Below are 26,659 nucleotides of genomic sequence, written 5' to 3'. Positions count from 1 at the left end.
TAGGAAGGAAATTCCTCCTTCAGAGCTGGATGAAATTCAGCCCTGGCTGAGTCTGGGCTGGTCCTGACTCTGGAAACATGAACAAGAGGGTTCGTTATTCTGTCACACCCTGTCTCTGCCACCGAAGGGGACACGCAAATTAAACAAAAGAGACAGGGAGATCAGGTTTAAGGACGCCGGCATCTCTCTGATAACCGTGGTGCCTTCGAGATGTTGTGATGAACCTACCAGGGCAGCTGTGGGATGCAGGGCTTTCAAACCCGGGTTTTTATCAGCATGGAGCAAAAAGAGGATTTACAGAGTGTGAAGGAGCCACACGGGCCCGTCGTGGCTCGCTCTCACGCTGCCCCGTTTAGCGCTCCATACAGACCCATTTTGTTAAGTCACCTTCCTGGAATTTGAATCTCCACGAGCGATGGAGAGGCCTGGGGGGAATACAGTCATTTCGTTCCTGAACGGTGCTCTCCCTGGCATGCCTGATGAATCATGTTTTCTGACACAGAAGAAGAAAATTCCTACTTCAGGGTAAAGACACACCACTGTGTCCCCCCTCCAGCTTCCACAGGTCCAAGACAAATGTGAAACATAAGGCCGGTCCAACGGTTTAAAATATTTTCATCCTTGATGCCAGAGAACTGGGGTGGTGTTGGGTGGTGATGAAACCGATTTATGCTCAAATATTTTTGGCACTAGTAAAAATGTTTGGCAATGTTTCAGGAGTCCCAGTGTAGCTCTTCATACCATGGCACCAGATTTACCACCCCTACCCCCCTCCCACCCTGCAATTAATTAAATCCTGTATTGTAAAAAGGGGGTTGGGGCTACCTCTGAGCTGGAAGATTGGAAGATGGAGGAGGAGGAGTGGCAAGCATCGTGAAGGAAGCTGGAAGAAAAAGCAACCAGAGTTTTTTGCCATCTCCATTTCTGACAAAGCCCAACTTGCCTGGTGAGCCAGCACTGGAAAGTGTCTGTTCCCAGCTGGGGAGCTGTGGCACCCTCTTTGGGAAGGCAGCCAGATTAGTACACAGTTCTCGTTATGAAATAATCCAAGGGGGAGAAAACTCTCCACGAAAACAGAGCTTCACTTCAATGAAGTGCGGAGGAGGAGGAAAGTGAGTTCAAAACAATCCATTGCACCCAATAGCAGGGAAGGTAATTTTTTTGTCACCACCCTGGCAGGAGGTTGGATAGTAACTGGTTAGACATTATTCTTGAAAAGATTGTAGTCTGTGTCTTCCACTAGTTATCACAACGTACCCTGCAATGACACACAGGTAACGCGCCCAATGGCAGAGCCAAGGGCCACCAGAACAGCGGGGCCGAGGCTGAGCGTGTGCATTTAACACGGAGTAAAGAATTCAAGCAGTGTGACAATGTGAAACTCCTCCTGGCAGAAGCAGCAGCCTTTGCACACCCCATCTTTTCATGTCACCATGGCCAGTGTTTGCTCCCTGCCGCAGCCAAGAGCCACCTGCGAATGGCGCGAGCGTGGCCACTAGCTCTGCCCATGCTCCTGCCCTCTCTGCCCGCCCGCTGCTGTTGAAGGCGCTCAGATGTCAGGGTGTGAATAAATGATGGTGGGGATAAGGGAGAAACGATGGGTACAGCTGACATATCACCCCCGCAGCGCTTGGACTTCACCCAGACTCCGATGAAAACTCTCCTCAAAGCGGCCATGCAGTTATTTATTTCTTCCTCAAATGCTTTCTCTCCTTTATTTAAATTTATTTCTTGCTCTAGCAAGGTCTTGTCTTAGCTTTTGACTCTGGTCCAGCCTTGTTGGTCACCTGCGATCATTAAAGGACTGCAGCAAGAGCCCTGCGTGACGCTAGGGTGAATGGGCTCCTCTCTTTAAGGAGCTGAGATTGGCTCCTCTCCTGCTCCTCACATATTTCAGCTGTAAAGCAGTGACCTCTCCTTTTTCCACGGGAGAATGAGAGCCTGCTCCTCTGATGTGTAGCTTTCTGAGATAAAGGTGGTGGGAATCTGGGACACGGCAAACTTTCTGCTCTTTTGCGTGCTTCCAAGTGGGTAGTTAGCTCGAGCTTAGTAGTAGTCCTGAGATGGAGTTCGCCTGCTTCTCAAGGCTTTTGACCATGGTGCCTTGCGCTGTTGTACGTGAAAGCTTCTAAAATCAAAATGATGTGCTGAAATGTTATTTCATAAAGAACATCACCTCATTTCCCATCACTGTAGGAGGTTTCTTCCAAGATAACTGTCCTCTGGGGTAGTTCCTTGGGGCAAAAATCTGTGTCTGAGCATGCTGGTGGTGTGGTCTTTACAACGCATGAACTTCGCTTTCAGGTCATTAAATTTGTGTATATTTAAGCTATGTTTGTTTCTCCTAGAAAAAAAGTAATGTACAAATAGCCACCCACTGGAGATATCCAGGGTACCAGTTGTTTCCGGACTGTTCTAAGGGAAATGGGGTATCTCCACTGCTCTGCTGCAGTATCCTTCCCTGGCTATTGGTTGAATAGTGATAACACCAACTGGGTTGTCTTAAGAACTAAACAGGACTACTTCTGCTCTGCTAGATCATTTCCCTACCGACAGCACAGCAAAGCTGCTGGGAGTAGTCAGAAGCTCCTCGTTTATTATTTTTTAATTTCTTAATGGAAGCGCAGGGTTTGTGGGGTTGGCCATGCAAACATGGGAGGCTCCAGCTCTCGTATTTGGATATTCTGTTTATGTATATAACCTGCAAATCATTTCTTTGAAAGCAAAACACCGTCACTGAGAAGTAACGTGGCTTTTTCTTGTACACAAACACCTACGGAGAAGGAGAGCCTGCTTCTTTTCAGTCTCAGTGCTTCTCTATGCCCTATGTTGCTTCCAACCTTATGGGAGATTTGATGATTTATTTTCAAGGAGTGATGTGTTTAAATGTGCAAGTTATCAAAGATATGAGTTATATGTATGAAAATATATCATCAGTTTTCTTCTAAGTGTTCCCACTGCCCTGCAGTAAGTAAATACACTTGCAGTAGAGCCTGTTCTCCTGTGGTTTCACTAAATTATATGGTACAAGGACCAGTTTTGACATTGTTTTTTTGCAAAGAATTGTAAAATAAATCGGTACCACATGTAGCGTTTCCTGAATCAGATAAAACATCATGGCAACACCTTTGCTAAGCTAGAAAATAAGCAGAGCTTAGCGTTTGGATTCCGTCACTCATTTCTGATAACTCTTTCATAAATATTTGAATGATCAAGATCATCGTGTTTCTCCCAGCTGTTAACAATAAAAAAGCATCCAAGCTTTTAGGGTAACACGCAGTCACAAGCCTGTGCCCTGGACCAAGCGCAGCGCACTGGTACCTCTGGCACAGGGCAGTGCCCCCCCAGTCAGCCAGCACCTACACCAGCGCGTGGTGGGCAGGGCTCAGTGCGACCTGCAGGATGACGTGGCAGAAATCAGGATAAAGCGTGAACTAAAAGGAGTGACCAAAACCCTCTGACTGATAGTTGAGGGGAAAACAGTAACCAGGCTTATGCTTTAGTTCAGCCCGTTTTATGTAACACGCAGCTGCAGAATAAGCTTCAGCAGTGACCTGGTTTAGAAGACAAATACTTAAAAGTCGGTTCCAGTAAATATAGTTGTCACCTGCTTCAGGAAGTACAGCTACACTGAAAACTTCAACCCAGGCAGCCCCTAGATGCTGAAGGGACTAATAAGAACGACCAGAGCAGCATGTGTAATTCTTACTCTGCTCAGCAGCTTATGAAACAGAAGTAAATGGATGACCTGGCATGAACCGTTTCCCGAGACAGCCGGTAAAAATTCATCTCGCTTCATTATTGATGACCTCTTTTTAAGTGGAATGTTTCCCTACAACCAAGAACTGTGGAGAAGCACAACAAACCACAGAAGCATTTAAGCCAATGCATTTGTTTGCCGCCCCTAGGAGATATTCGCTAGGTTTTTAAATTAGCACCTGACTTAAAAGAATAATGATCATGTGATTAAATTATTTATACTTGAAACCAACTTGCAGATGCTTTTGTCTGCTAAAAATTACATGATATCCAAAGGCTTCAGCGACTTAAAACACAGACTGCGTGTCTGAGGACGTTTTGCACATCTTAATCACAATAAAAGACATGGTAATAAACCAGCATCCTTTTTATTTAAAAAAAAAGACATCCAGTTGCAAGTTGAATACTGCTGATGCCCAGTACAGTCTTGTAGTCAGATGAATGGCTTTCAGGTCAGGGTTTGGTGTGTTTAGAACCAAGAGACCAGGCTCTCTGAAGTTGCAAGTATCTCTGTTGTGATGTCACACTTTCAGGAGCTCAGGAGGCAGAAGGATTCACGGGGGGGTTTGTTGTTCTGAGCCCCGCCCTGGCAGACGTGAACAGACACCTACCCCCTTAATGCAGATCTACACATCCAGCTCTTGGCATCCGTCGTCGTGTTCAAGCTTGAAGCGTTTCTTCTTTCGCTCCTGTGTGTCCCAAAACCCGTGTCTTGCAAAGTCCATTGGAATCCGTAGTTGACAAGTCACCGCCTGGGGAGTGTTCCCTACCCTTCTGCTCTGGATCCAGTTACAGAATCACAGAATCACAGAATGTCAGGGATTGGAAGGGACCTCGAAAGATCATCTAGTCCAATCCCCCTGCCGGAGCAGGATTACCTAGACCATATCACACAGGAACACGTCCAGGTGGGTTTTGAATGTCTCCAGAGAAGGAGACTCCACACCCTCTCTGGGCAGCCTGTGCCAGTGTTTGGTCACCCTCACTGGAAAGAAGTTTTTCCTCATATTTATGTGGAACCTCCTGTGTTCCAGCTTGCACCCCATTGCCCCTTGTCCTGTCAAGGGATGTCACTGAGAAGAGCCTGGCTCCATCCTCATGACACTTGCCCTTTACATCTTTATAAACATTAATGAGGTCACCCCTCAGTCTCCTCTTCTCTAAGCTAAAGAGACCCAGCTCCCTCAGCCTCTCCTCAAAAGGGAGATGCTCCACTCCCTTAATCATCTTCGTGGCTCTGCGCTGGACTCTCTCTAGCAAGAGAGAGTGCCACAAGTTAGTGCCACAAGCCACTGGGCGATGGGATGTACAACCCTTGGTAGCTCCTGTTGGACAACAGCTGAGCAGTAAAGATGCTATAAGAACAGCCATTATCTTTTTCAGGAGAAACCTACTGTAACAACTTGGTTGCTTGAGTGACCTGAAAAATTATGGTCCAATAATGAGGAATAAAATGAGTAAACACCTGGTATGTCTGTACTGCAACCCCCCCTGACTGCTTTCAAGTGTTTCAGTGCGACACAAACATGACCATGCTCATAGGAGAGGGCCGTGGCAGTCAGGAGCACAAGAATGGAAAACTACATTCGAAATTGGGCCAAATCACCACCACGTGTAAATACAGTAAACATCAGGAGAGCCTGGGTGTCTTCTGCTTTTAGGGCAGTAAGGACAAGTCAAAAAGTGAGAGGATTAGCTAAGTGCCAGAAACATCTCTTCCTATTTTTATGTCTTGCTTAAAAAAGATGCAAATCTGGCAATGAAAAATAATATTCATACCTAAGTTAAACGTAACTATCTTTTGGATGGGTTATGTACTTAGGACAACACAAAGCAACAACTTTAGGTACAAGGTTTCCTGTACAGAAGAGAGGTAGATGCCTCCAGAGAGCTTCTCCAGACTGAATCAGATGCACAGAGGGGCAAATACTCTGTGAGTAAAAAGGTGAAAGCTAACAAAGGTGGTACGGTCAAGAATCTTAACGAAATTACTGCCTGATGTTGAGCCACAGATAAATTTCATGCTTGGAAGGGCTTTGCCTACAGACACCTCTTTTCTCCAAAAGAAAGGTTTTTAAGGTTTTCAGCATCGCTATTTGGCCAGTCAATTCACTACACTACAGCATCGGAACTGTGACAGCCCAAGTACGTAGGAATAGTCCTTCAACAGGCTGCTGGTTTGTAAAGAATAAATAAGGAAAATTGTCCTGAGTGCCTCATTCAGAGCTTGTTCTGAGCTACGTTTAAATTAGTACAACACACACAATTAAAACCATTGCTTGCTAGATACTGGTTAAAAAGCTATTAAGTTGGAAATGAAGCCACAAAAGGCCAATTAAAAAATAAAAAATCATGTCTATGCCATTAGTAATCACACAAGTTTCTGTTTTGTTTTCTTTCAGCAATTCTTACAGAGCACATAAATGAAGATATGGTACATCAATGGTACATCAATGGGCCTTGAGACATAACTAGAGGGAAAGGTGATCAATAAAAATTGTAAATGAGATGAGACACATGGCAGTCAAACTTCTATTAATATGTGCAAGAGAGCATTTAAAAATTATGGGTAAGGAAATGTATTAGTACAAATCTGCATCTACAATTAAGCACACTCTAGAAAACTAGGGTTGTTCTCATTGCAGATGTGATACTTTGGAAACAAAAAGACTGAAATGTTTTTGTCGTAGAAATGTTTATAACCTACACCATTACTAGCAATAGTGTATTTAGAAAAAAGTGTCAGTCCCTGAGCCAGCAGGTAAGAACCTAGAAGATATTTATATCTCTCTATATATTTAAAAATAAAATTAAAAAATTACTGATGCTTTTAGCCATAAACTCGTAAGAGTAACACAACTGCAGCAATCAATCTTGGGAAGAGAAGAGGGAAAAGTTACAGAGGGATAAACTTCTTTCAGTTTGCTACTGGAATTGCTGACAGGCACTTGGTACCAGTGTAGCAGGTAAAGTTCGCCCTGTATCCTCCAGTTTTCCAGTTGGTAGTACTTCTAACAGGGTTTCCAGAAATGTATTAATGCACAGAACACAGAGTATAGCAGTTAATAGTTAGAAACTATTAACAGTTAGGTTATCTGTGTGTCTGTGCACAAAGGAGAAGGAAATTTTAAGTGTGGTCCAGAGATGAAGAAACAGGACAAACGAACTACCTGTGAGCAAAACTGGACAAAAGACAGCCCACTGTTTCTGTCTGTCTCATCTTTGCTTTAGCCAGAGTGGGAAAAAAAGAAAACAAGGCACAGCTGTCTTTGCACACCGCAAAGGAAGGCCACTGCTGTGCTACGGAGCACGTAGGTTTCGTGCCAAGTAAATTAAATAAAGGGCGACGTGGCCATGCCAGAACTGGAGGCCTGCCATTTCTTACCACGCTGGAAATGACCAATTGCCACAAAACCAAAAGGCATGGAAAATGGGAGTCCTGTGAAGTGCCACCAGTTGATATTACCTTGTTTGATGAGCTTATGCCACTTCTCTGAAAAACAATTAGTTGCTACAGAAATTGAAATGCCAATATTCCAGAAAAACAATGTCCTTGGGTCAAAATCAACCTTTCCTTAGATGCCGAACAGTTTAAATAATAACACATTGGAAATTTTTAGGTGCACAAATGTGTTGGTTGTTGGAAACTTGAGAAAGCTGCTTGCTATATCCAGCTTCTTCAGGTTATTTTTTTTCCTCCCACTGTGACCAAGTGTAACTGGCTCAAGTGCAAATGGCATCTACGGAAGAATAAATGCTTCAGGACTCTGAAATAGAAAACAAAGATATTGAGATGTTAGTGATGCAGGAATTAGAGTAAATGACAAATTTGCCTTAAAGGGGCAATTAAGTTTTCTTTGGAAAAATGTGCATAATAGTGAAGGTGAAGCCAGAAAATGGTGGCCACTCACTTCTCTCAGGGCTTTGAGGAGATTGTGGCAGCAGACTGAAAAAGACTCACTTTTCATGTTACATTCAGATGACCGGGTGTTTTTAGCAAGGGCAATAGGTACAAATGAGCAAACAACAGATGGAGTGTCCCAAAACAATGAAGAACTTCCACATTTAACAAGTGTGGAGCAGAAGGACACAGATCCCAGGCATTTGGCCATTTTATTAGGAAACTGTATGTATGAGAAGCACGAAGGCAGGAGCACACAGCTGCTGGTTTTGTATGGATGTAAACTTGTTTGAAACATCCTTTGGTCTTGCCTCTACCTGAGGTTACATAAAACAGCTACTGTTCCTTCTTGAGGTACTGCAAGTTTATTAAACTAATTCCAGCAGTAGATAGCAATCACGTTTATGTGTGTGAACCAATACTCTGGCTGTGCATAGCTATATGCGATACATGCTATATAGCTGGAGGAGCCAGTACCATCCACTAGGCAGAACTGTGCTTCATGCTCTCATGATCTCGGACAAGTTACATGTGAACTCGTTTCTCATTTAAAACCTAGCTTTCTAACTAGGGATTCCACAATCCTAGTCATAATTAAGTCACAAAACCCTTTGGGTTGACAGTTTACGGAGAGCAGAAGGAATAGTAGAGGAGAAACTCCAACACAAATGCTGTGAAGAGCACCTTCTTCACAAAAGACACTGCACAAAACCGCTGATGTTTCCATAAGAGTTAGCCACGTATGTGTGTGAAGGAAGGGGAAAGGAGACAAAGTCCATGGACAGGTGGGAGAAATTTGCAGGGGGATGCACTTTATACTTTTAAAAAGCTAATGCATAGCAACGTTGAGAAGCCAGCCTGGCATGTTAGGGCTGCCCAGAGCTGAACTGGCTTGTGACACACAGAACAGATGTCCTGCAAACTCTGTAACAGCTGCGGGGTTCTTCAAAGCACTTCAGTATCGAGATCTGCCGTTGAGAAATACAGCAGTCATGTTTGGAAACACTGCAGAAGCAGCATCTCCTGAAAGCCAGTGAGAGATCAAAAGGGGAGCAGAGCTGGCACCAGTTCTGGGGAGAAACAGTAAGGTACTCACTGGAGAACGTGGCACTGGTGGAGAAATAGCAGATGAAATGTGGGTGAGCTCACCCATCCAGTGCCCTGGTAAGGCAAGGTGGGTGATATCTTTATGGCTATTAGCTGACTGCTCCATAACTGGCTTGGGACTGGAAAGTCAACTCAGCATACATCGGTGTGGTAAGCAAAAACTGCTGCTTCTCTCTCCCCTCTTAAGTTTTTCTTTCACTGTATCAAGAGGCACGTTGGGACTCTGGTATGCCACCTTGCCCACTATTTGAATTCTTGATGCATATTTCAGATTCTTGTCTCTGCCTCTGTTCCTGGCTATTGTGCATGTTTTTTCCTGTGAAGAGAGCTAAAATTCCAATAATCCTTCCTTCAGTCCTCTTGGCTTTGCCAGTGCAATTTTGTGGTTAGTGTTTCAGTATTGTTTTAATATGTACTGCTGAGATGGATGTTCTACCTGTAATTCTGATAATATCTCAGATAATCGATGTGCTTTTCGCTGCTAAAATTGAATAGTTCTGAGTTTATTTGTAGACTATGGCCAGAAAATACAATAAAACCATGTTGTTTCCCTGCGAGAATTTCACAGGTTTTGGTTAAAGCAGATGATTCTGCCCATACCCCGAAATAAATTAATTTCATTCTTGTCCTGGTTTTGCGGGGATAAAATTTATAGAATCACTTTTCTGTTCCATTTTGTCTCAGTGTGTGGCCAGCCATGGTGATCAAGGCCATTAGCAGTTAAACCCAGGGCAGCTGCCCCAGGCTGGCCCACAGGTGTGTTCTGTAACATCAACCTCACGTTCACTATAAATGGAAAAGCTGCTGGGGATGGGGGGCTCTTTGCTCTGCTCTCTTCTCCCTCTTTCTTCTCAAGGGTTGTGATCCCTGGAGGGACTCACCACTGCTCTATGGGCTGAGTATAACTTTGAATATTTTGTATTGATATTGGTTTTCTTATGTTATTAAATCTGTTTAAATTTCAACCCACAAGTCTCCTTCCTTTTCCCAATTCCCTTTTTTGGTCGGGGAGGGGATGTTGGGTGATAGAACAACTGGTTGTTGTTTAGCTCTGGGTGTGTGCTAAATGGAGACAATTCTTCATCATCTTAGTAACTTGTTGCACTGATTTCTCCCCATGCTGTTTAGAGTCCTGTTAGATTTTGGTCTGGCTTCCATTCTTGTCACAGATTTCTGTTGTGCCATTCATCTTCAGAATAGGGGTTTAAAGGTCTTGTATCTTCTTTTTCAGGAGAAAGGGTTTCATCTAGAAGTTTAACTGATAATGTTACACGTATGGCTGTCTGCACAGCAGCCAGTGTACCGTGGCTTGCCAGGCAAGTCAAGTAATTCCTTCTTCAGCAGGTCTTCTGAACATGATTTGAGGTTTGGAAGATAAAGAGCCAGAGCAATGCTGGCACACACAGACTTAGCAGTGCTATTTTAAAGGCAGATGCTGGACCATAGTGCTTCTTGGGCTACAAGCCTACAATTTAGGTTTATCTCCTCCCAAATTGTTCATTGTAGCTACAATGCCAGGAAGATACCCATTTGGATTCCCACAATTTCTATACTTATCCTTTTGTATCAGTAAATAACAAACTTTATTGTTTTCTCTACCTGCATTTTATTGTTCTAAATGACCACATCTACCAAGTGAAGTGATAGTGCACATCTTTGAGGGCTGAGTCTCCCACAAAGCAAAAGTCCTGTACCTTGGGCGGACAGAAAAGCCACACTATCTGCATAGGAACCAAAGGGCTCCAGTGATGTGTGGTATTATATGTTGGACTTAATAGCCCTAGTTACTTCAGTGTTCATAACAGACTGGATGCAGTATGCTGCAAACCTTCCTTAAAAAAGGAAGGGGCATTTTGAGGAAGCAAAACAATATTATTTCCCTTCTTGGCTTAGTCAGCAATGAGGAAAAGGAGTGGCTACGCCAGAAAGACAATCTTTACACTCCCTATGCGTGACACGTGCAAGGGGCCCCTGACAAAGTAAGATGTTGCCATCAACTTTTGAACTCTACGTTTACAAATACACTGTAATAACTCAGCAGTTCCTAGTAACTTCTGCTTTTGCAGTAGTTGAAGTAAATTCATTTATCTGCGAAGGCTAGAACTGTAGAGATAAGCTCGTGGCTATTTTTAAAGCTATACCCTAGTGTGCACTGCATTCTTGTATGCTATGCCTGACTACTTTAAGGTGCAGAGAGATCACACTCACCTTGTACTCACTGTTTTGATGCTGACTCAGCAACTGGCTTCTGCACTCCAAAGGCAGTGATAAAAATATTCACAACTACTATAATGAATACTAGTCCAGTTGCAAGGTTGTTGAGGAAATCCAGCCTTCCATGCTTTTCAGGGTTGTTAAGGTCATATTTTACTTCAAAGAGAAAGGGGGGAAAAAGGTTTTAATTATATGTATATTTCAAAATCCAGAATAAAAGTCTTGACTATGCATGTAGTTCAAGAATTTCTCTTACACTGAGCTATTTGCATCAGTCATACTTAAAAGGGAAGTAAGATTCTGCAGCGTCAGTAAAAGTACTAAGGAGAAGATCTTTAACCACAAGGAGCCTATTAGCTTCCAGTAATTAGCATCTAATCTCTGTGGATGCACATGGGAAGTAACAGATACATCAACATTACTAGAAATCTTCTGAGTTCTCGGTCTTTTGAAACCTAGTTTTGTTGCAGACTTTAAGCATTTAAAAATTATTTCGGTCTTGAATACATTAAGCTTGAAGCCCTGACAGGATGGAATGAAGCTAAATTTCCTGCAGTTAAAATGCTAGAGGTTCTTCACAAACAGCCCTTCCCCAGCTGCACTCCCTGCTTTTGCACTGATTTTGTCTCTAGAAAGCCAAGACATTATATCTGCTAAACAGAGGTAGATTTCAAAGCAGCGTGGCTGCAGTCCTTCTGACAGAGAGCATCAGCTGGGTAAACATTTTCTTTTGTTTGGTTGAACTGCTAATGGGAGCGAGGGAGGAACACACAAGGGAGAGAGATAGTGTTAATTTAGTTTAAGCTTTGATTCCAGGACTTGTGAAAACATATAAATGAGTTACACTGGACTGATAATAGACTTGATAGAGTAAAGCAGGTGCTTGTATAGGACAGTAAGGAGTCTGGGGGTGCTTGCCTGGCATCATGCAGAAACCCAACGTTTTCCCCTGTCTCTGTTCTCCTGCAGTAAGGGCTCTGCAGCTCAGCCCCTGTGCTAAATTTCTTCGAAGCTGGTGGAACAAGTGCCGATGAATTCTGGAGAGTGTTTGGAGAATGGTTTTTGTCTATTAAGGCTCACAGTTCTTAAATGCGTAGATCACTGGAGCCTGTGTGAGCATGTACGGGATGTGTGAGAGAAAGTTTATACCTGACAAGTTTTTACAGCAATATAAATAAAACTTTGAGCTCCTTCTGACAGGCACATACATAGATGTGTAGCTTACGACTCTACTGCATGAGATAAACTTTGTTATTTGCTTTTAACATAATAACCCTGTCAACACTGCAGGACTTAACCACAGAACCAAGACTCGCTTGTGGAAGCAGTTAAGTAGAAGTGGCAGCAAACACACTCGTGATGCTGAAGTATTAAAAGCCAGGTTCACTTCGTGTCCCTAATTAGGAAGTCTAATGCTGTTTTGGTTTCAAGGAATTCTGGGCACCTGTTCAAAGTCCTGTTTGCTAAAGCAAACATCACAGGCCAGTCAAAGCACTGAAGAACAGTGTGGGGGAACTATCTGAAATGCCTAAGCTATGGCACACCTGTGTAGGCATGAAATAATTCAAGCTCAGCAGTACTTAACCCTGAAAATAAGTTTATACATGTCCGTAAAACATCTGGAGCTATGTGGATGCTTGTATCCCAACAGTACCTGGAAGGACTCTAATACTGTCATGTGTATGAAGCAGAATAAACGAAATGGAATAATTAATCCTGAAATATGGAAGAAAAGCATTTCAGATGGTCGGTTTAAAAAAGAAAAGGCAATAATGGCCTAATGTGTTTTGTGAGTTAAAAGAAATCATGCTCAAAGGAGAGTGGCGACTTTCAGAGCTGTCCCTTTGTCCAAATAAGGGTCAGAGAAGACAAGTATTGCTTGTCAGTTTAGGCAGTGCTCTAAATTTTGAAGTAGAATTGCAGTAATCCTATCTTTGTGATTATAATAATTAAGATGAGGGTGTTTGTGAAAATGTTTTTAAGAACAGTTATTGTTTAAGTGTTTTATTATAGTGGGATTAGATTACTATGATTTCATACCACTTAAACTATTTCAAGATATTCTTTGCTTTTCTTCCGAAAAGAAACTGGAGGGTTGCACAGACTTTTGTTTGGACTAGTGAGAGCTGGTAAGAGGCAGAATTTTGTGGCTGGACAAGTAGGCAAACTGTTCCTGCAGGCCAAAACTACCAAATACACATTGTGAAAAGCAAGTTCTTGCTATGATGCCTGTATCTTTGTACCTTCATATCCTACGTCCTGTCTTCTGTACTTTTGATCTCAGCATGACAGCATCGCTCCGACAGCATCCCACTACAAGCTGAGACTGAACTCCTGATGACTCTCACTATTTGCTAAGCGGTCTGTGAACTCCACCTCAGCCCAACTTTGGAGTTGGGGCTGCTGGGTACTCTACTCTCAATGTGACAAAGATTAAAAATTACAGAGCTGGATGCCACTTTGGCAATGTCTGGCAGAAACAAGCATTAAAAAGCAATGTCTCAGCATATTCTGAGGAATTATTACTCAGCAAAAAACTTTGTTTACAGCCTCAAAGCTTGCTTCACTGAAACAACCATCAGGGAGGTGCCTTCAACCAAGAAACGTAAGTGTTTTGCTGATTTTTCCATGACTCTCTTCCCGCATCCCCCAGTATCATCAGGTTTCTTTTTCCAGTCCCTTTCTGAAATCTCCTCTGAGCCAGGACCTGGATTTTGCTCTTATACCAACTCTACCAAATGCAGAGACAGCTGTATTCTGTCTCTTTTGTAAGAAAGAAAAAAGCTACGTCAGCTGCATGTCAATATTTCAAGCCTTATGTATCCTGTTTCCTAGGGACTTCCTCCTTGAACAGAAAGTTGTTTTTTCACTTGTGCTAAAAAACGGAACACTGAAAGACTAACAGAGATGCCAAAAGTGGCACCTATAACTTAGTGAATGCCACGTGTGAACTCTGGCTATCACCTTCCAGGCTTTTCATTTACAGTAGACTTAAGATCTATCATATCGTTCCCATGAATTTAACGGGAAAGATTTGAAAAAAGTTATGAGAATAAATGATCATATATCACTAGCAAGAGAAGTGATCCATAGCTGTTTTGGATCGACCTCCAAAGTTATGGTCTAGGGTTTTGGGTCTGCTAATGAATGTCACAGGTTTTCAACAACTTTGCAAAGTGCCACGGGATTCTTTTTGCATTTTGCCTTGTAAAAGCACAGGGGAAAATATCATAGCAGGTTAAGATAGCAAAGAGAAGTATTGAAGACTTGTTTAAGGTCAAACCAGAGAACTCAAATTTCCAGAAGAGTGCTGTCTCTCCACTCTCCGTGGAGTTTTAGTTGGGCTTTTTTGGGTAATTCATGCTCACTTAATGATGCCATTATTTTAGAAATGAACCTGGTTCTATAGCTACTTAGGTCAATGTTCTGCCTTACAGAATGAGGCAGAGGGTATAGGACATACATGTGCTACTCATCTAGCAATGTTAACTTAAAATACCTGATTTTTAGTGATAAATATTGGTTCTTGTGCCTCACAGCATCGTACCTATTAATACTGAATAATGGAAGCTCTGTTTTTGAGAACAGCAAAGACACTGCATTGAACTTCTAGGAATGTGAAGGTCTGGAATTCAACAAGTAAGACAGTAAGGGGAGATGGGGAAGGCAGGGAGCAGGGAACTGATTCTACAGCTGTCTCATCAAATGCGTCCAAAGCACCACTAACACAACTCCTGTTTGAACTCATTCTCTTGAAACGATTTATAGAATCTGTTCAAGGTATTGCATTACATTTCTTTGGTAGAAAGTAGAAAAGGTTTCCCTAGCAATAAGCAGAATTCAAGACAACCTATTTGTAGGCCCAGGATGCTGCTCGGACTGTGTTCTCATATTATATGTAATTTTAAATTTTTTGACTGAAGTCATAGTATGTGGATAACAGATGAGGTATATTCTTATGGTGAAATCTTGCTCCAAGTAGCCTATTTTTGTTTTTAACTTGAATTTCAGTTTAACACAGGTTGGGAAATTAACAATAACAAGTACATTTCCACCATTCCCCACCCAGAGATTTAGGATGCTTTGAATAATTTCTTAAATTTAAAACTAAGGGGTTTTTTTCATTATTGTCAAGCCTTTGCTATCAAACCTTTGATTTGATTGCAGAAACACAAACAAACTGAAGACAATATGCCACATCAACATGAAGACGGACTTTTCAACTTTTACTTCTGTTTCGAATTTCTACATTCAAAATATATTCTTATAATATTACTTATGATATGACTGATATGAAACAAACACATTTCAGTCATAAGATTAAGTAACAGGTCTTGCCAGAAACAGTATTATGAAACTGGGCAGGCTGCATGATCCTATCTGGCCTATTAATGTTTCTTTTACAGTATTTCATCATTTTCCTTCCTCCTCAAGCCTTCTGAGAAGAAAAATATTCATACGCTGGGCAAATGAGAATGAGGAAGTTGATCAAAATTGAAGATTACATATAAAGCTGCCCTTACTCCTTTTATTCCAGTATTTCTTTAGTCTTAAGAGAAAACTGTAATCAGTTCTGAGGTAAAGACTTTCTACAACAGCTTTTTAAAAATAAACGGGGAGTCTATATACCATCTTATAGGTTGCATCCTGTAAGAAAAACACGTCAATGGTTCTTGCTGTTGGTACATACCAAGGAATATCAGGAGCACTCCCACCATAACTTGCAGTGTGAGCGACAGGCTGATAAGAACGATAAGTGGGACGTAGAAGGAAAAAGAAGGTCCTTGCTCCATCACGGCTTTCAGCTGGGACGCATTGGCCATCAGCAGGGCAATGTCCAACATGCTCTCCGCAGCGCTCTTCTTATTTGCGTAGTGGTTGATGTTCATAGGTCCATTTCTTTGAAACCACTGCGACGTTCTGCGCTAAAATTTGGAGAGAGGGAAAAGATTATTCACATCTCTCTTAATTGGTGCAGTGAGCGAGAGATCACTTGGCCCATCACCTGATTTCTGTAATCATACTGACAGATTAATAGCGGTACTGAGACTATCAGTACATCTTTTTCATTGTTACCACTCCCCTCCATCCGACAGGAGACATAAATAGTGTCTGTACTGCACTTTGGCGATGATACACTTTTTCCAGCTTGTAGGATCAGTCTGAACAGTCAGTATGCCTCTACCCTGGGAAAAGGAAAGATTGAAAAAGCTGAAAAGTTGCACTAAGAAACTTGGGAGGGAAAAACCACTGTAAAACAATCACGCAAACAGATCGTTGTAACTGATTTACTCCTAAAGGAATACTTAAAAATATAAACGTTTATTAAATTCACCCTCTGTCTTCACACATCTACATAGTTCCTTGATTACTCATGAGTCTTATTTTGACGATTTATGTGGAAGTTGGCCACTGTATGAGCTTTGCTTGACCTCTTTCCCTGCTGCTTCTTACTCCGCCATGCTACTGTCCAGTTCCATCCATACACAGTGAACTGGTTTTCCACTTAAATATTGTATGATCTGTGGTTGCCAAGCACTGCCCAATTTTTCCCGTTTTCACATCAGCAGGTGTGTTGTTTTTTTTTTAATTCCCCTGCAAACAAACAGGAAAATAAAAACCAACTGTAGGGCAAAACCAGAGCTAGTTAACCTGGCAGGATGAATAAAATTAGTTTTTTCTGATGACCATCAGTGACAAGTGACCCAACTTGAAATTTGACAGCTCATCTCCCAGAGGCGCCTATTTCTCTACAGATTAGATGCAGCTTAGGGTAACTAGGTTAGACTTAGATGCCTGACTCCACAGAATCACAGAATCAACCAGGTTGGAAGAGACCTCTGGGATCATCGAGTCCAACCGTTGCCCTGACACCACCACGTCAACTAGACCAGGGCACTAAGTGCCATGTCCAGTCTTTTCTTAAACACATCCAGAGATGGTGACTCCACCACCTCCCTGGGTAGCCCATTCCAATGGCTAATAACCCTTTCTGAAAAGAAATTATTCCTAATGTCCAACCTGACCCTCCCCTGGCGAAGCTTGAGGCTGTGTCCTCTTGTCCTATCGCTAGTTGCCCGGGAGAAGAGGCCAACTCCCACTGCGCTACAACCTCCCTTCAGGTAGTTGTAGACTGCACTAAGGTCACCTCTGAGCCTCCTCTTCTCCAGGCTAAACACCCCCAGCTCCCTCAGCTGTTCCTCGTAGGTCAGACCCTCCAGACCCTTCACCAGCTTGGTTAGGAACTTCATTCTTGCTGCTCTGACTTGGAGATTTTATTTTCAAAAATAATACACAAATATATTAAGAGTAAGCTTATTCTAGCTGACTTCTTTAAACTTGCTTCTCAGAGACCTTGTTACCGCACAAATGTGTTCCTGCTTGCCAGAAACTACTGTGAGGAAAGTCTCGCTTTGAAGGTCAGTTCAAATGCAGAAAACACCCTCTAATTACTCTCTTCAGCAGCACTAATAACTATCAAATTTCCAACTCCGAAGCCAGGTTTGCCACTGTCCAGACCTAGAAGTGTCCTTTTTAAACAGGACAGATATTGATGCATACAGCAAACACATTGCCAGTTTTTCCAGGGCATTCAAATACCAAACTTGACCTATTTTCACCAGACATGTTGTAATCAAACACAGCCTAAATATTTTACTGAGTGAAAAATGTCATTGGGCCAGCAGCAGGCTGCTTTTTCTGCAAAGAGAAGGAAGCCGTGTAATCCCAGCTTCATGCAGACGGCTTCTTTACCGAGCCTAAGCTCCTGGGAAGAAAATGGCTCTGAGGTGGATAATGACTTCAGTCAGGAAGAACTTGATACTCATTTGGTTTTGTCTACATCCCACAACCTAAAAATGCAATTTGGCTGGGGAATCTGTCCCACATTTGTCACCTTTTCCCTGCCCAAGGAGAGCCTCCTCCTCTCACCTCCCTGCCCCATTAAACCACTATAGCACTTGGATGCTTCAGAAAAAAAACTACTCTTGTAGTACACCATCCATCAGCAGCACTAAACCGGGTGTGGATGTTCATTTCCTTATGGAAAGCAGCATGGAATATATGCTGGCAGTACTCAGTAGAAAAACCCAGACTAAGGTTTTTCACTGTTTATTGTACCGTAAAAAGCCAAACACACACATTTAGTTCTTGGCTACCTAATGCCAGCAGTGTAAGAGGGGTTGGGGAGCTACCTGTGTACCAGCAGAACTCAATTTCTGGGCATGAATTTAAAAGCAACTCTTCTCAGTAGACTCTAGAAGTAATATGATCGATTTTGTCACAAGTTGATAACGGAGGAAGTTTTTTCCTATGTCTAGTAGCTCATGAACTGCTTCCTGCCAAAAGTACTGACTTTGAAACATCTATTGGGTCTGCGAGGCTGCAGTGTGTAACACAGGCAAAAACTACACGGGTAGCTGTGACTCAGTTCTTAATCCTGATGGAAGGGGACTGCAGTGAAAACATGATGACCGGTTTCTTTGTTTTCACTCAATGTAGGAATGTGATCACATTTGACGTGGCTTTTTTTCTTTTTTAACTATACAAAAGAGTAAATAGTCTGCGTTACATCTTCCTTTCAGTTACATCGGTGACTACGTGATGTAAGACAGTTTCTACATACCCAACAGAATATAACCTTTTCTTTTTCCTGGGGAAATGTACTGCTGCACTTTTAGGACCTTGCTGTTTGCTAATTTTCTGTATGGTCAAGTTGCAGGTGGAAATAGCAGACTATGGGGTTTGCACTGTGGTGGAAGAAAAGGCTTTGAGTCACTTCTGAACTCAAATGAATGGAGAAGGCTTTTCAAAGTAGAGTGCTGCTAAGGCAAACGAAGGCAAAACTTCTTATTCCTGGAATGACAACTCAGCTATTTACTGTTTAGATTCTAAAAGAATGGCATTTTACTCTGTTAAGGGGCTTTTAGCTACCACTTCTGAACGCAGACAGTTCAGAATTGGAACTAGGCATATGGAGAACTGAAACATCGGTTCTACTGTACAAAGCTTTTTCTCAGCCTGTGATCTTGCCTTCTGCCGGGAAAAAGGACCTGTAATCATGAAAGTCCCAGAAACAATCATTTCAAATCTCCTGATTGAGAAATGGAGCCTCCTGACTCATGCTGGAAAACCATAAAACAAAAAAACCCTGCAAATTAGCCTTGCCTTCTAGAAGCAAGTTGAAGGCAAGTGCCGAAAGTATTGAAACAAATGCAGACAGTAGTATGGCAGCAATTTTTAAGATCAGACTACGTGTTACACAGCAATATATAGACAGGCAATGAAAGAAGAGCTGTTGCCTTAACCTCAGGATAATGATAGTCGTGTACAACAGAAATTATATGGGAACCTTGTTATGTGGCTTTATGGTTTCAGGGAGATTCCAAGCATGGAGCAACACGTGCAGCCCGCAGCACCAAACACCACTCACTACGCTGTTATCACCTGCAGGGCTGTAGAGAGGAAAAGTGAAACTTCTGGAGATTTTCTAGGACACATGTAAAGTCAGGTTTTTCCTGCAGGTGTCACTTGGCAAGGGAACAGTATGTATTCCACGTGATCTGCTTCTGTCTCAATGTAATCAAAACACCTCATTACACACTTCCAATACTCAAATTACTTGGTACAGACAAGCTGATCCCTTCACTTGGTGTCACCAAATGAGTCTGAGGAAAACCAGCCTCTGCGTTCACACGTGTGTGCACAAGAGCCAGGTGTAGCTGGAACTGCTGTATCCTTTCCCTGTCAGCAACAGCCTGCTCTCAGGTCTCCTGTCACGCGCAAAGCATCAACCTCTGAGCAGAACAACCTGCCGTGCTAGTCTACGCAGAGTTATAAAAAGGAGAGGAGTGAAGAGCCTCCCCCTCTTGCTCCATCTGTGGCTGGAAGAACCCCCTGTGGAAGAGCTTATTTTCAGTCACAAGATGCTGACCCCACAGACAGTACTGCTCCGCACCTACGTGCAGCGGCAGGGCCTGTGTGCTTGCCCAGAGCACTGCAGTTTGCAAGGATAAAGCTAAGATGCTACATCACAGTCTGGCACTGTTTTGCTTCTGTAAGACCAAACCTTCACCCCGGGATTGAACGGTGTTGGATACACAGCCTTATTGATACTGTGTTGGTACAGACTGCTGCTGCTTTGCTTCACCTCACTCGTCATTCACACCCAGAAGAACCAAGTCCCTTTGAAATACAGAAAGGATTTATTAAGTACATTTATTAAAAAAATAAATAAAAGTGGCACTACGGCGAATGTCCTCAGATGCCGAGTTTCATGAATCACGTCTAAGACCCACCTGATGATTCAACAGGAAGGAAACAGCACTGAAAATGGAAACATCTGAAAACAAATAATAAAGTATCTTTGCTAAACACTGTAACTTGTTATAGAGATTTCTGCTTCTATTACAGCATTAAATCACTACCTGTGACAAAATTTATGTGGCTGTTTGCTCAACAGGTATTTATCAAACACTAGTGACTGCTGAAGTAGTCAAATTAACGTCCTGGAAGTCTGATCAGAACAAAGGAAAGCCCAAGAGTAATTTTTTTTTCTTATCCAACTCAACCTCACTGGGTTTCCCAAAATGGTACCAGTTAGTCTGTCCAGAGAAGACAGGTGGGGTTTTTGACATGCCAGTCATCTGTAATCCACAGAGGAAAAAAAACCCCACTAGTGAAAATGGCGCCTATTTTGCATTTGTATTTAGAACTTAGTTATGTGGTTTCTGTCACTCTGCCCTAGGAATGCAGGAGGAAAGAAATCATTTGGATTTTGAGTGCAAGTTTTTAAGATTCATTCCTTCTCTTTTGGTATGTTCCTAGGTACTTTACTCAGCTTCTTAAATGTCTTCCACCATATATATATTCCCCTAAAGAGATTGTTTTAAGAACTAAAAAAAGGCCAAAACAAAAGCCCCACAAAAACTGTAAAAGACAAACGTCGGCTGAAACAACAGGACCTTGAAATTTCCAAGAACCAGATCTTTTATGAACACTGAATTTACTGTTCTTGTAATGAAGTTAACAGACACTTGCAGTAGCACAAGACTGGGTACTGTTTTCTTCTTAAATCCCACTAGAAAACCAGTATTTTGCAGTTAGCCAGGAGAACTTCCAGTTTCCCAAACGAACACTTAGAACCAGAAACCACGGGGTCAAAGCCAGTACAGCCTGAGTCACTTTAATTTTGATTTGGAATTTGTAATTGCAGCTACTTAATATCAGCTGGGACTGCAGGACCCAGAGCTCAAGGTGTTTTGCATGTCAGGCCCAAAGTGCCATATCTGGGTTCTGAAAACATACAAATACTTATTTTAGTATTAGTACAGTATTAGCACAAAACGCTTCCATGGTATTCTAACTTTCAATCATTACGCAGTAGAACGCCTTTATTAAATACAGGAGAGCTACAGTTTTTTATGGGATAATTGGAAAAATAATGCTGATTATTACTTATATATTCCAAACAAGGTTTCTAAGAACTATGCTTCTGATTAATAACATCTTCCTTAAGCTGTCAGAAGGTTCTTTGCCTTCAAGTACATTTACTCTGAAATACAGTCTTCATAATCTTTGCCTTGCTCTACCTCTGCACACAGTTTTCTTTCTATTTCAGGTTAGTTATTGCTGCAACTGTATGGCAGCTTTCAGACATTTCTAACAGCCAGACAGCCTTGACTCAAAATGAGATCGGACAGGCTTGTTGGTCAATATGACCTCTGGGTTTGTAAGGCCATGGAACAAGCTTCCTTAAATTCTTGTGTTTAGGGACAGTCCTAATTATAAAAGAATGGAAACATACTACGTAATAATGAGGCTGTGTAAGTAAAGGGCTGAGTCATCCCCATCTTACAGGGGACTGTTCTTTACTGTGTTTTGCAATAGTCTTTCTAATCAAAACTGCTAAAAAGATGCTAAAAAGCCCTTTTGTTTAAAAAGTAATTTTCTAAGTCTTTGAAGTATTCACCTTTAAGAAAAACACTGCACAGCAAACTTTTCCAGATCTTTTAGTGGTAATTTCATGTTCAGGAAAAATTCCAGTTATATCAAGAAAGAGAAGGATCAGACATAAAAGGAACATTACAGGAATAAAACAGAAGACAATTGCAGAACTTTTATTTTTTTCTAAGATCAATCCTACAGTTACAGAATTGAACTCGTAACTTTATACAATTATTTAATAAACCTCGTGGATGTGGAATTTCTGTCCACATCTCCATCGCCTACGCACTGAAAATGTAATGGGCCATACGTGGCCACTCTGAGGTCGGACTTCCCCTCTGTCTCAGAGACCTTGCTGATCTAGAAAAACAGGGAGAATACTCTACAAAGAAAAGAAATATTCTTCCAACAAAAATATTTTACGCTATCTCAGTCATGTAATGGATGATTAGCTCCTTTGTACGCCTCCTCAGAAGATATTATTTGTTTTCCCCCAATAAAACATTAGATCACTTGTTCAGCTTAGCCCTGACTCAGAGAAAACCCCTACACCTGGCCTGAATCATCGGGTACATTCCCTGTGGGAATTTCATTGGTGTGGGGAGTCCATCCATCCACGTACTAACCTAGCGTAACACTAACCAGCTTCTGAGACTTCTGCAATCACATCTTGAGACAGTATGGTTGCAGGCAATTAAAAATAACAAAAAAAAAAGGGAAAAACTCAGCCTGCGTTTGTATTTCATAGACAGCATCAATTTTCCCACATCTTTAAAAGCCTTAAGAAGAGTCACTTTCTATATGGAAAGACAGAAAATGCAAGTATGGCTACATTAAAAAAAAATTTAAAAAGTGGTAACCAGGCTGATTCCTGAGGGTTAAAAAGTTAGTACGAAAAAAAGGGAAAAGTACAGTCATGTTAGCTCAGGGCAGAGCACTGTCTTCCTAAAGCTACACTGGGTCCAGGACCAAGTCAGAATATTTTTACTCCTTAAATGACTTAAAAATAATCAGCACACCTGATGGCTAACTTTGTGAAATGAAGTAATAATGTAAACTTGTTCGTACAGCTATTTAAATAGAAGCTGTCTTGTGCTACGACTGCTCATTCCAGTGATTTGGTCTGTTACAACTGGACTGCGGGCTGCCTATTCGGTGTTGTTAAAGCACTGTTTGTTTATTCTAGCTACTTGAAAAACAAGCAAACAAAAACTTATCATCACCAATAGTTTCAATATTTGGAGTATATCAAATACTCCAAACTCCATTTGATGGAATTTAGAACATGCCACTTCATTCTATATGTGGAAAAATTATTTCAAGTTCCTACAAATTTGAAATTTTACTTGCAGTATGATGCCAAGAAACTGCCATGTCCCAAAATTACTTATGAATTAATATGTAATTTTGAATACAGTTTTAGTAGTAATAACATGACTATAACAGAAGCCAACTATTCCAGAGCTGTTCTGTTCTACCACCCAAATTTTGTTCACCTTTTTCATAATTCTTCTTGAACTCTTTCAACCAGCAGTTCCTGTTATCTTGAAAACATTAAACTAGACTTTACAACAAGGTGAATCGAGGCCGTTTCAGTATGGACTGTGAACAAGGAAAGCACGTAGAGGAAGATGAAAAAACAGTTGCTATCTGCATTTGTATGAACAGATCCTTTGCAGAAGCGGCCAAGTGTAATTATTCACATCAGTCAGTGAGATGTGCCAGGCCAACACAGTATTAGAAGCAAGGAATTTCTTCCTTCTAAAAGCTTGACAGCTGCTAAAAAAATGTATCGAAATTAATGATGGAGGCAAAATAAACCACATTAAACCACTCATTCAGAATTACAGTGGGCTTTTAACTAGTCTTTTTTTTAATTCATGTGCTTCTACAATGCTTTGAAGGTAAGACAACTATATCGCATTTCACATCAGCTCTTCTGTAAGAGAAGGCAGCAGCCCATTGCTGAAGATGTGCAAGAGAATCTGTTTTGAGGAGAGGGTGGACACTAGGATGGGCAGTAAGCAAAACCAGGGTGGGCCAAGTTGCGATGCCTGCGAGCGTTCCTAAAAGCAGACACTTCAGCACTTCTGACTCCAACCCTGAAGATTTAGGCACCTGTGAATTTGTGATCTCTCCAGCTTTAGCTGGCTGCTGAGCTGGGGCATTCTTTTGTTTGTGTGAATTGTGAACTTGGTCAGATTTTTTAAGGTATCTCCTATGGGACAGACACTGTTGTTTAAGAAATCTGTCCCCATCTGTTTTACCTCACATACACTTTTTTTTTCTGTGAGAAAATGAAAAAAAGTGTCTGTGAAGTTCTCTGAGGTGCTACTGTATATGCATAATACGATATAATAGTACATCTCGCTGCTTAGTCTTTATATGGCACTCACACAGAACTTGCAGTTTCTATGGGAAAGATGTAACAAAATGATGATTGCTTGCGACTGACGATGAAGTCAAACAGGAAAGTTGCAGAAAAATTCTTGGAGCAGACCAAGTTAAGAAAAAATAAATCCCCATGACTATGACTTGTGATGCAATCACAACTCTATGTTAATAATAAAAGAAAATTGCTGAGAAGTCAGTGGCTTAAAAGAAAAGCCTTCAGGCTACCAGTTTGACCCATGTACCCCAGCCTTGATTCTCTTTAGGTACTTTCCAGGATTTATTAAAACCGTATATTTTTTTTCTTGGTATGATATTCATGACTACAAGGGTTTGTCAGGAAGGGAGGGAGGAAGGACAGATCTGCTACACAGTCAGTCCAGTCTGTCTGTAACCAGAAAGTTTTACTAGTGACGTAGAAGGTGGTTTAGTACAACTGCTTCTATGTGTCAGTCTTAGGTTGGAATAAAAGCTGCTTTTTAGAGTTTAGTCTCTTCCAAAACAACATAAAAGATGGTCTTTTACCAGTCTGGCTTTTCAGATAAGTGGCATGCTTGGAAAACATCCTTTATGTGTAAACAGAATATGGGATGACATGCTTTCCAGTGAAGATCTCTGGCCATGTTTTGACTACATGGAGTAGTAAAAAGCTGTTTCTCTTCGTGTTTTTATTTGGATTACTGTATGGAAAAAAAACCCATACAGGCCCAACCCTCAAAGTAATTCCGCCTACTTTCATGCTCACCTAGGATCATAGAATCATTTTGGTTGGAAAGGACCTTTAAAGTCATCGAGTCCAACCGTTAACCCAGCACTGCCAAGGCCACCACTAACCCATGGCCCTCAGCACCACATCTACACGGCTTTTAAATCCCCCCAGGGATGGGGACTCCACCACTGCCCTGGGCAGCCTGTCCCAGTGCTTGACAACTCTTTCAGTGAAGAAATTGTCCCTGATCTCCAATCTAAACCTCCCCTGGCACAACTTGAGGCCGCTTCCTCTCATCCTGTCACTTGTTACCTGGGAGAAGAGACCAACCGCCCCCTCGCTACACCCTCCTTTCAGGCAGTTGTAGAGAGCGAGAAGGTCTCCCCTCAGCCTCCTTTTCTCAGGGCTAAACCCCCCCAGGTCCCTCAGCCGCTTCTCATCACACTTGTGCTCCAGACCCTTCACCAGCTTCTTTGCCCTCCTCTGTACTTGCTCCAGCACCTCAAGGTCTTTCTTGTAGTGAGGGGCCCAGAGCTTTCTGGGTGGGGAGGACATTTGACAACCTTTCGGCTGACACGTGTAGGAACTAGTGGAAGGTGTCCCTGCCCGTGGCAGGGAGGTTGGAACTACATGATCTTCAAGGTCCCTTCCAACCCAAACCATTCTGAGATTCTATGAACTAAGGAGTCATCGTGCCAAGGACTAAAAAGGATTTTATTTTCAGTCCTTCGTTGGCACTTGCCTATCTCTGAAGTGAGACAAAATGGGACGCTTGCAGTGGCATCCCCACAAAAAAGTGCTGAATTCGTGCAAGACGTGTAACTAAAAACAATAATGGAGAAGCACCGATCCCAAGGCCAGCACACCATCCCTCCCGCAGTGCCCTCCCGCCCCGCTCAGCGGGAGGCTCCGGGGCCCCGCCGGTGGCCGGGCGGAGATGGGCTCTGGGCCGCCCCGGCCCGACCCGCCGCTCCCCGGGCCCGCTCCCCGCCGCCGCCCGCCTCGCTCCCGCCCGCCATGCCCGGGCGCGCTACCGCCCTCCGCCCGCCTCAACCGCCGGCCCCGGCCCCGGCCCCGGCCCCGGCCCCGGCCCCGGCCCTTACCCGCTCCACGACCACCCGCTCCGCGCCCTCCGCCTGCCCGTTGAGCTCGACGGTCTCGCTGCCGGACTCCATGGCGGCGCAGGGGAGGCGGCTGCGGCCTCGGCCCCACCGCGGGGAGCCCTTTATGTCCCGGCTGGGCCCGACGCGGTGGGTCAGGGGCGGGCAGGGCCGCTGAGGAGACAGTTTGTAGCGGGGCGGCGATTGCCGGCGCTGGCGCGGCGGTCCCCGGTCCCGGTCCCGTCCCTCCCTCTCCTCACACAGCCCGCCCCGGGGAGGTTCCCTGCCCGCCGGAGGAGGTGTCCGTGCGGGATGGAGACCCGGCGGGCGGCCGGGCGGGCCCCGCGTCCCCCCCGCGGCGGGGGCCGAGCGGGACGTGGGGACCCGAGCGGCTGCCCCACACAGTCAGCTTGTTTTTAAGACCAAACAACTTGGTTTTAAGACCAAATTTCCAGTGTTGGCCAAGAATCATAGTTTGTGCTGTTCTGGGGAGGAGCACAGGTCATTGGTAATGCATGCAAGTGTTTCATTTGA

General features: G+C 43.0%; 1 protein-coding gene across 1 annotated transcript; it reads right to left on the bottom strand.

The window, feature by feature from the left end:
• Nucleotides 1–4,151: 4,151 nt before the first annotated feature.
• Nucleotides 4,152–26,361, bottom strand: NINJ1 (ninjurin 1). Its single transcript, XM_068419911.1, has 4 exons — nucleotides 26,129–26,361; nucleotides 15,672–15,906; nucleotides 10,976–11,137; nucleotides 4,152–7,526 (listed from the first exon to the last, which is right to left on the bottom strand). Exons 1-3 carry the CDS (start codon nucleotides 26,198–26,200, stop codon nucleotides 10,983–10,985), a joined length of 462 nt encoding a protein of 153 aa, XP_068276012.1. The 5' UTR covers nucleotides 26,201–26,361; the 3' UTR covers nucleotides 4,152–7,526; nucleotides 10,976–10,982.
• Between the last annotated feature and the right edge of the window lie 298 nt (nucleotides 26,362–26,659).

This window comes from Nyctibius grandis, chromosome 29, assembly GCF_013368605.1.
Source record: "Nyctibius grandis isolate bNycGra1 chromosome 29, bNycGra1.pri, whole genome shotgun sequence".
Lineage (NCBI taxonomy): Eukaryota > Metazoa > Chordata > Aves > Nyctibiiformes > Nyctibiidae > Nyctibius > Nyctibius grandis.
Note: the sequence above shows the minus strand (reverse complement) of the source record. Positions and strands in the feature narration are given on the sequence as shown.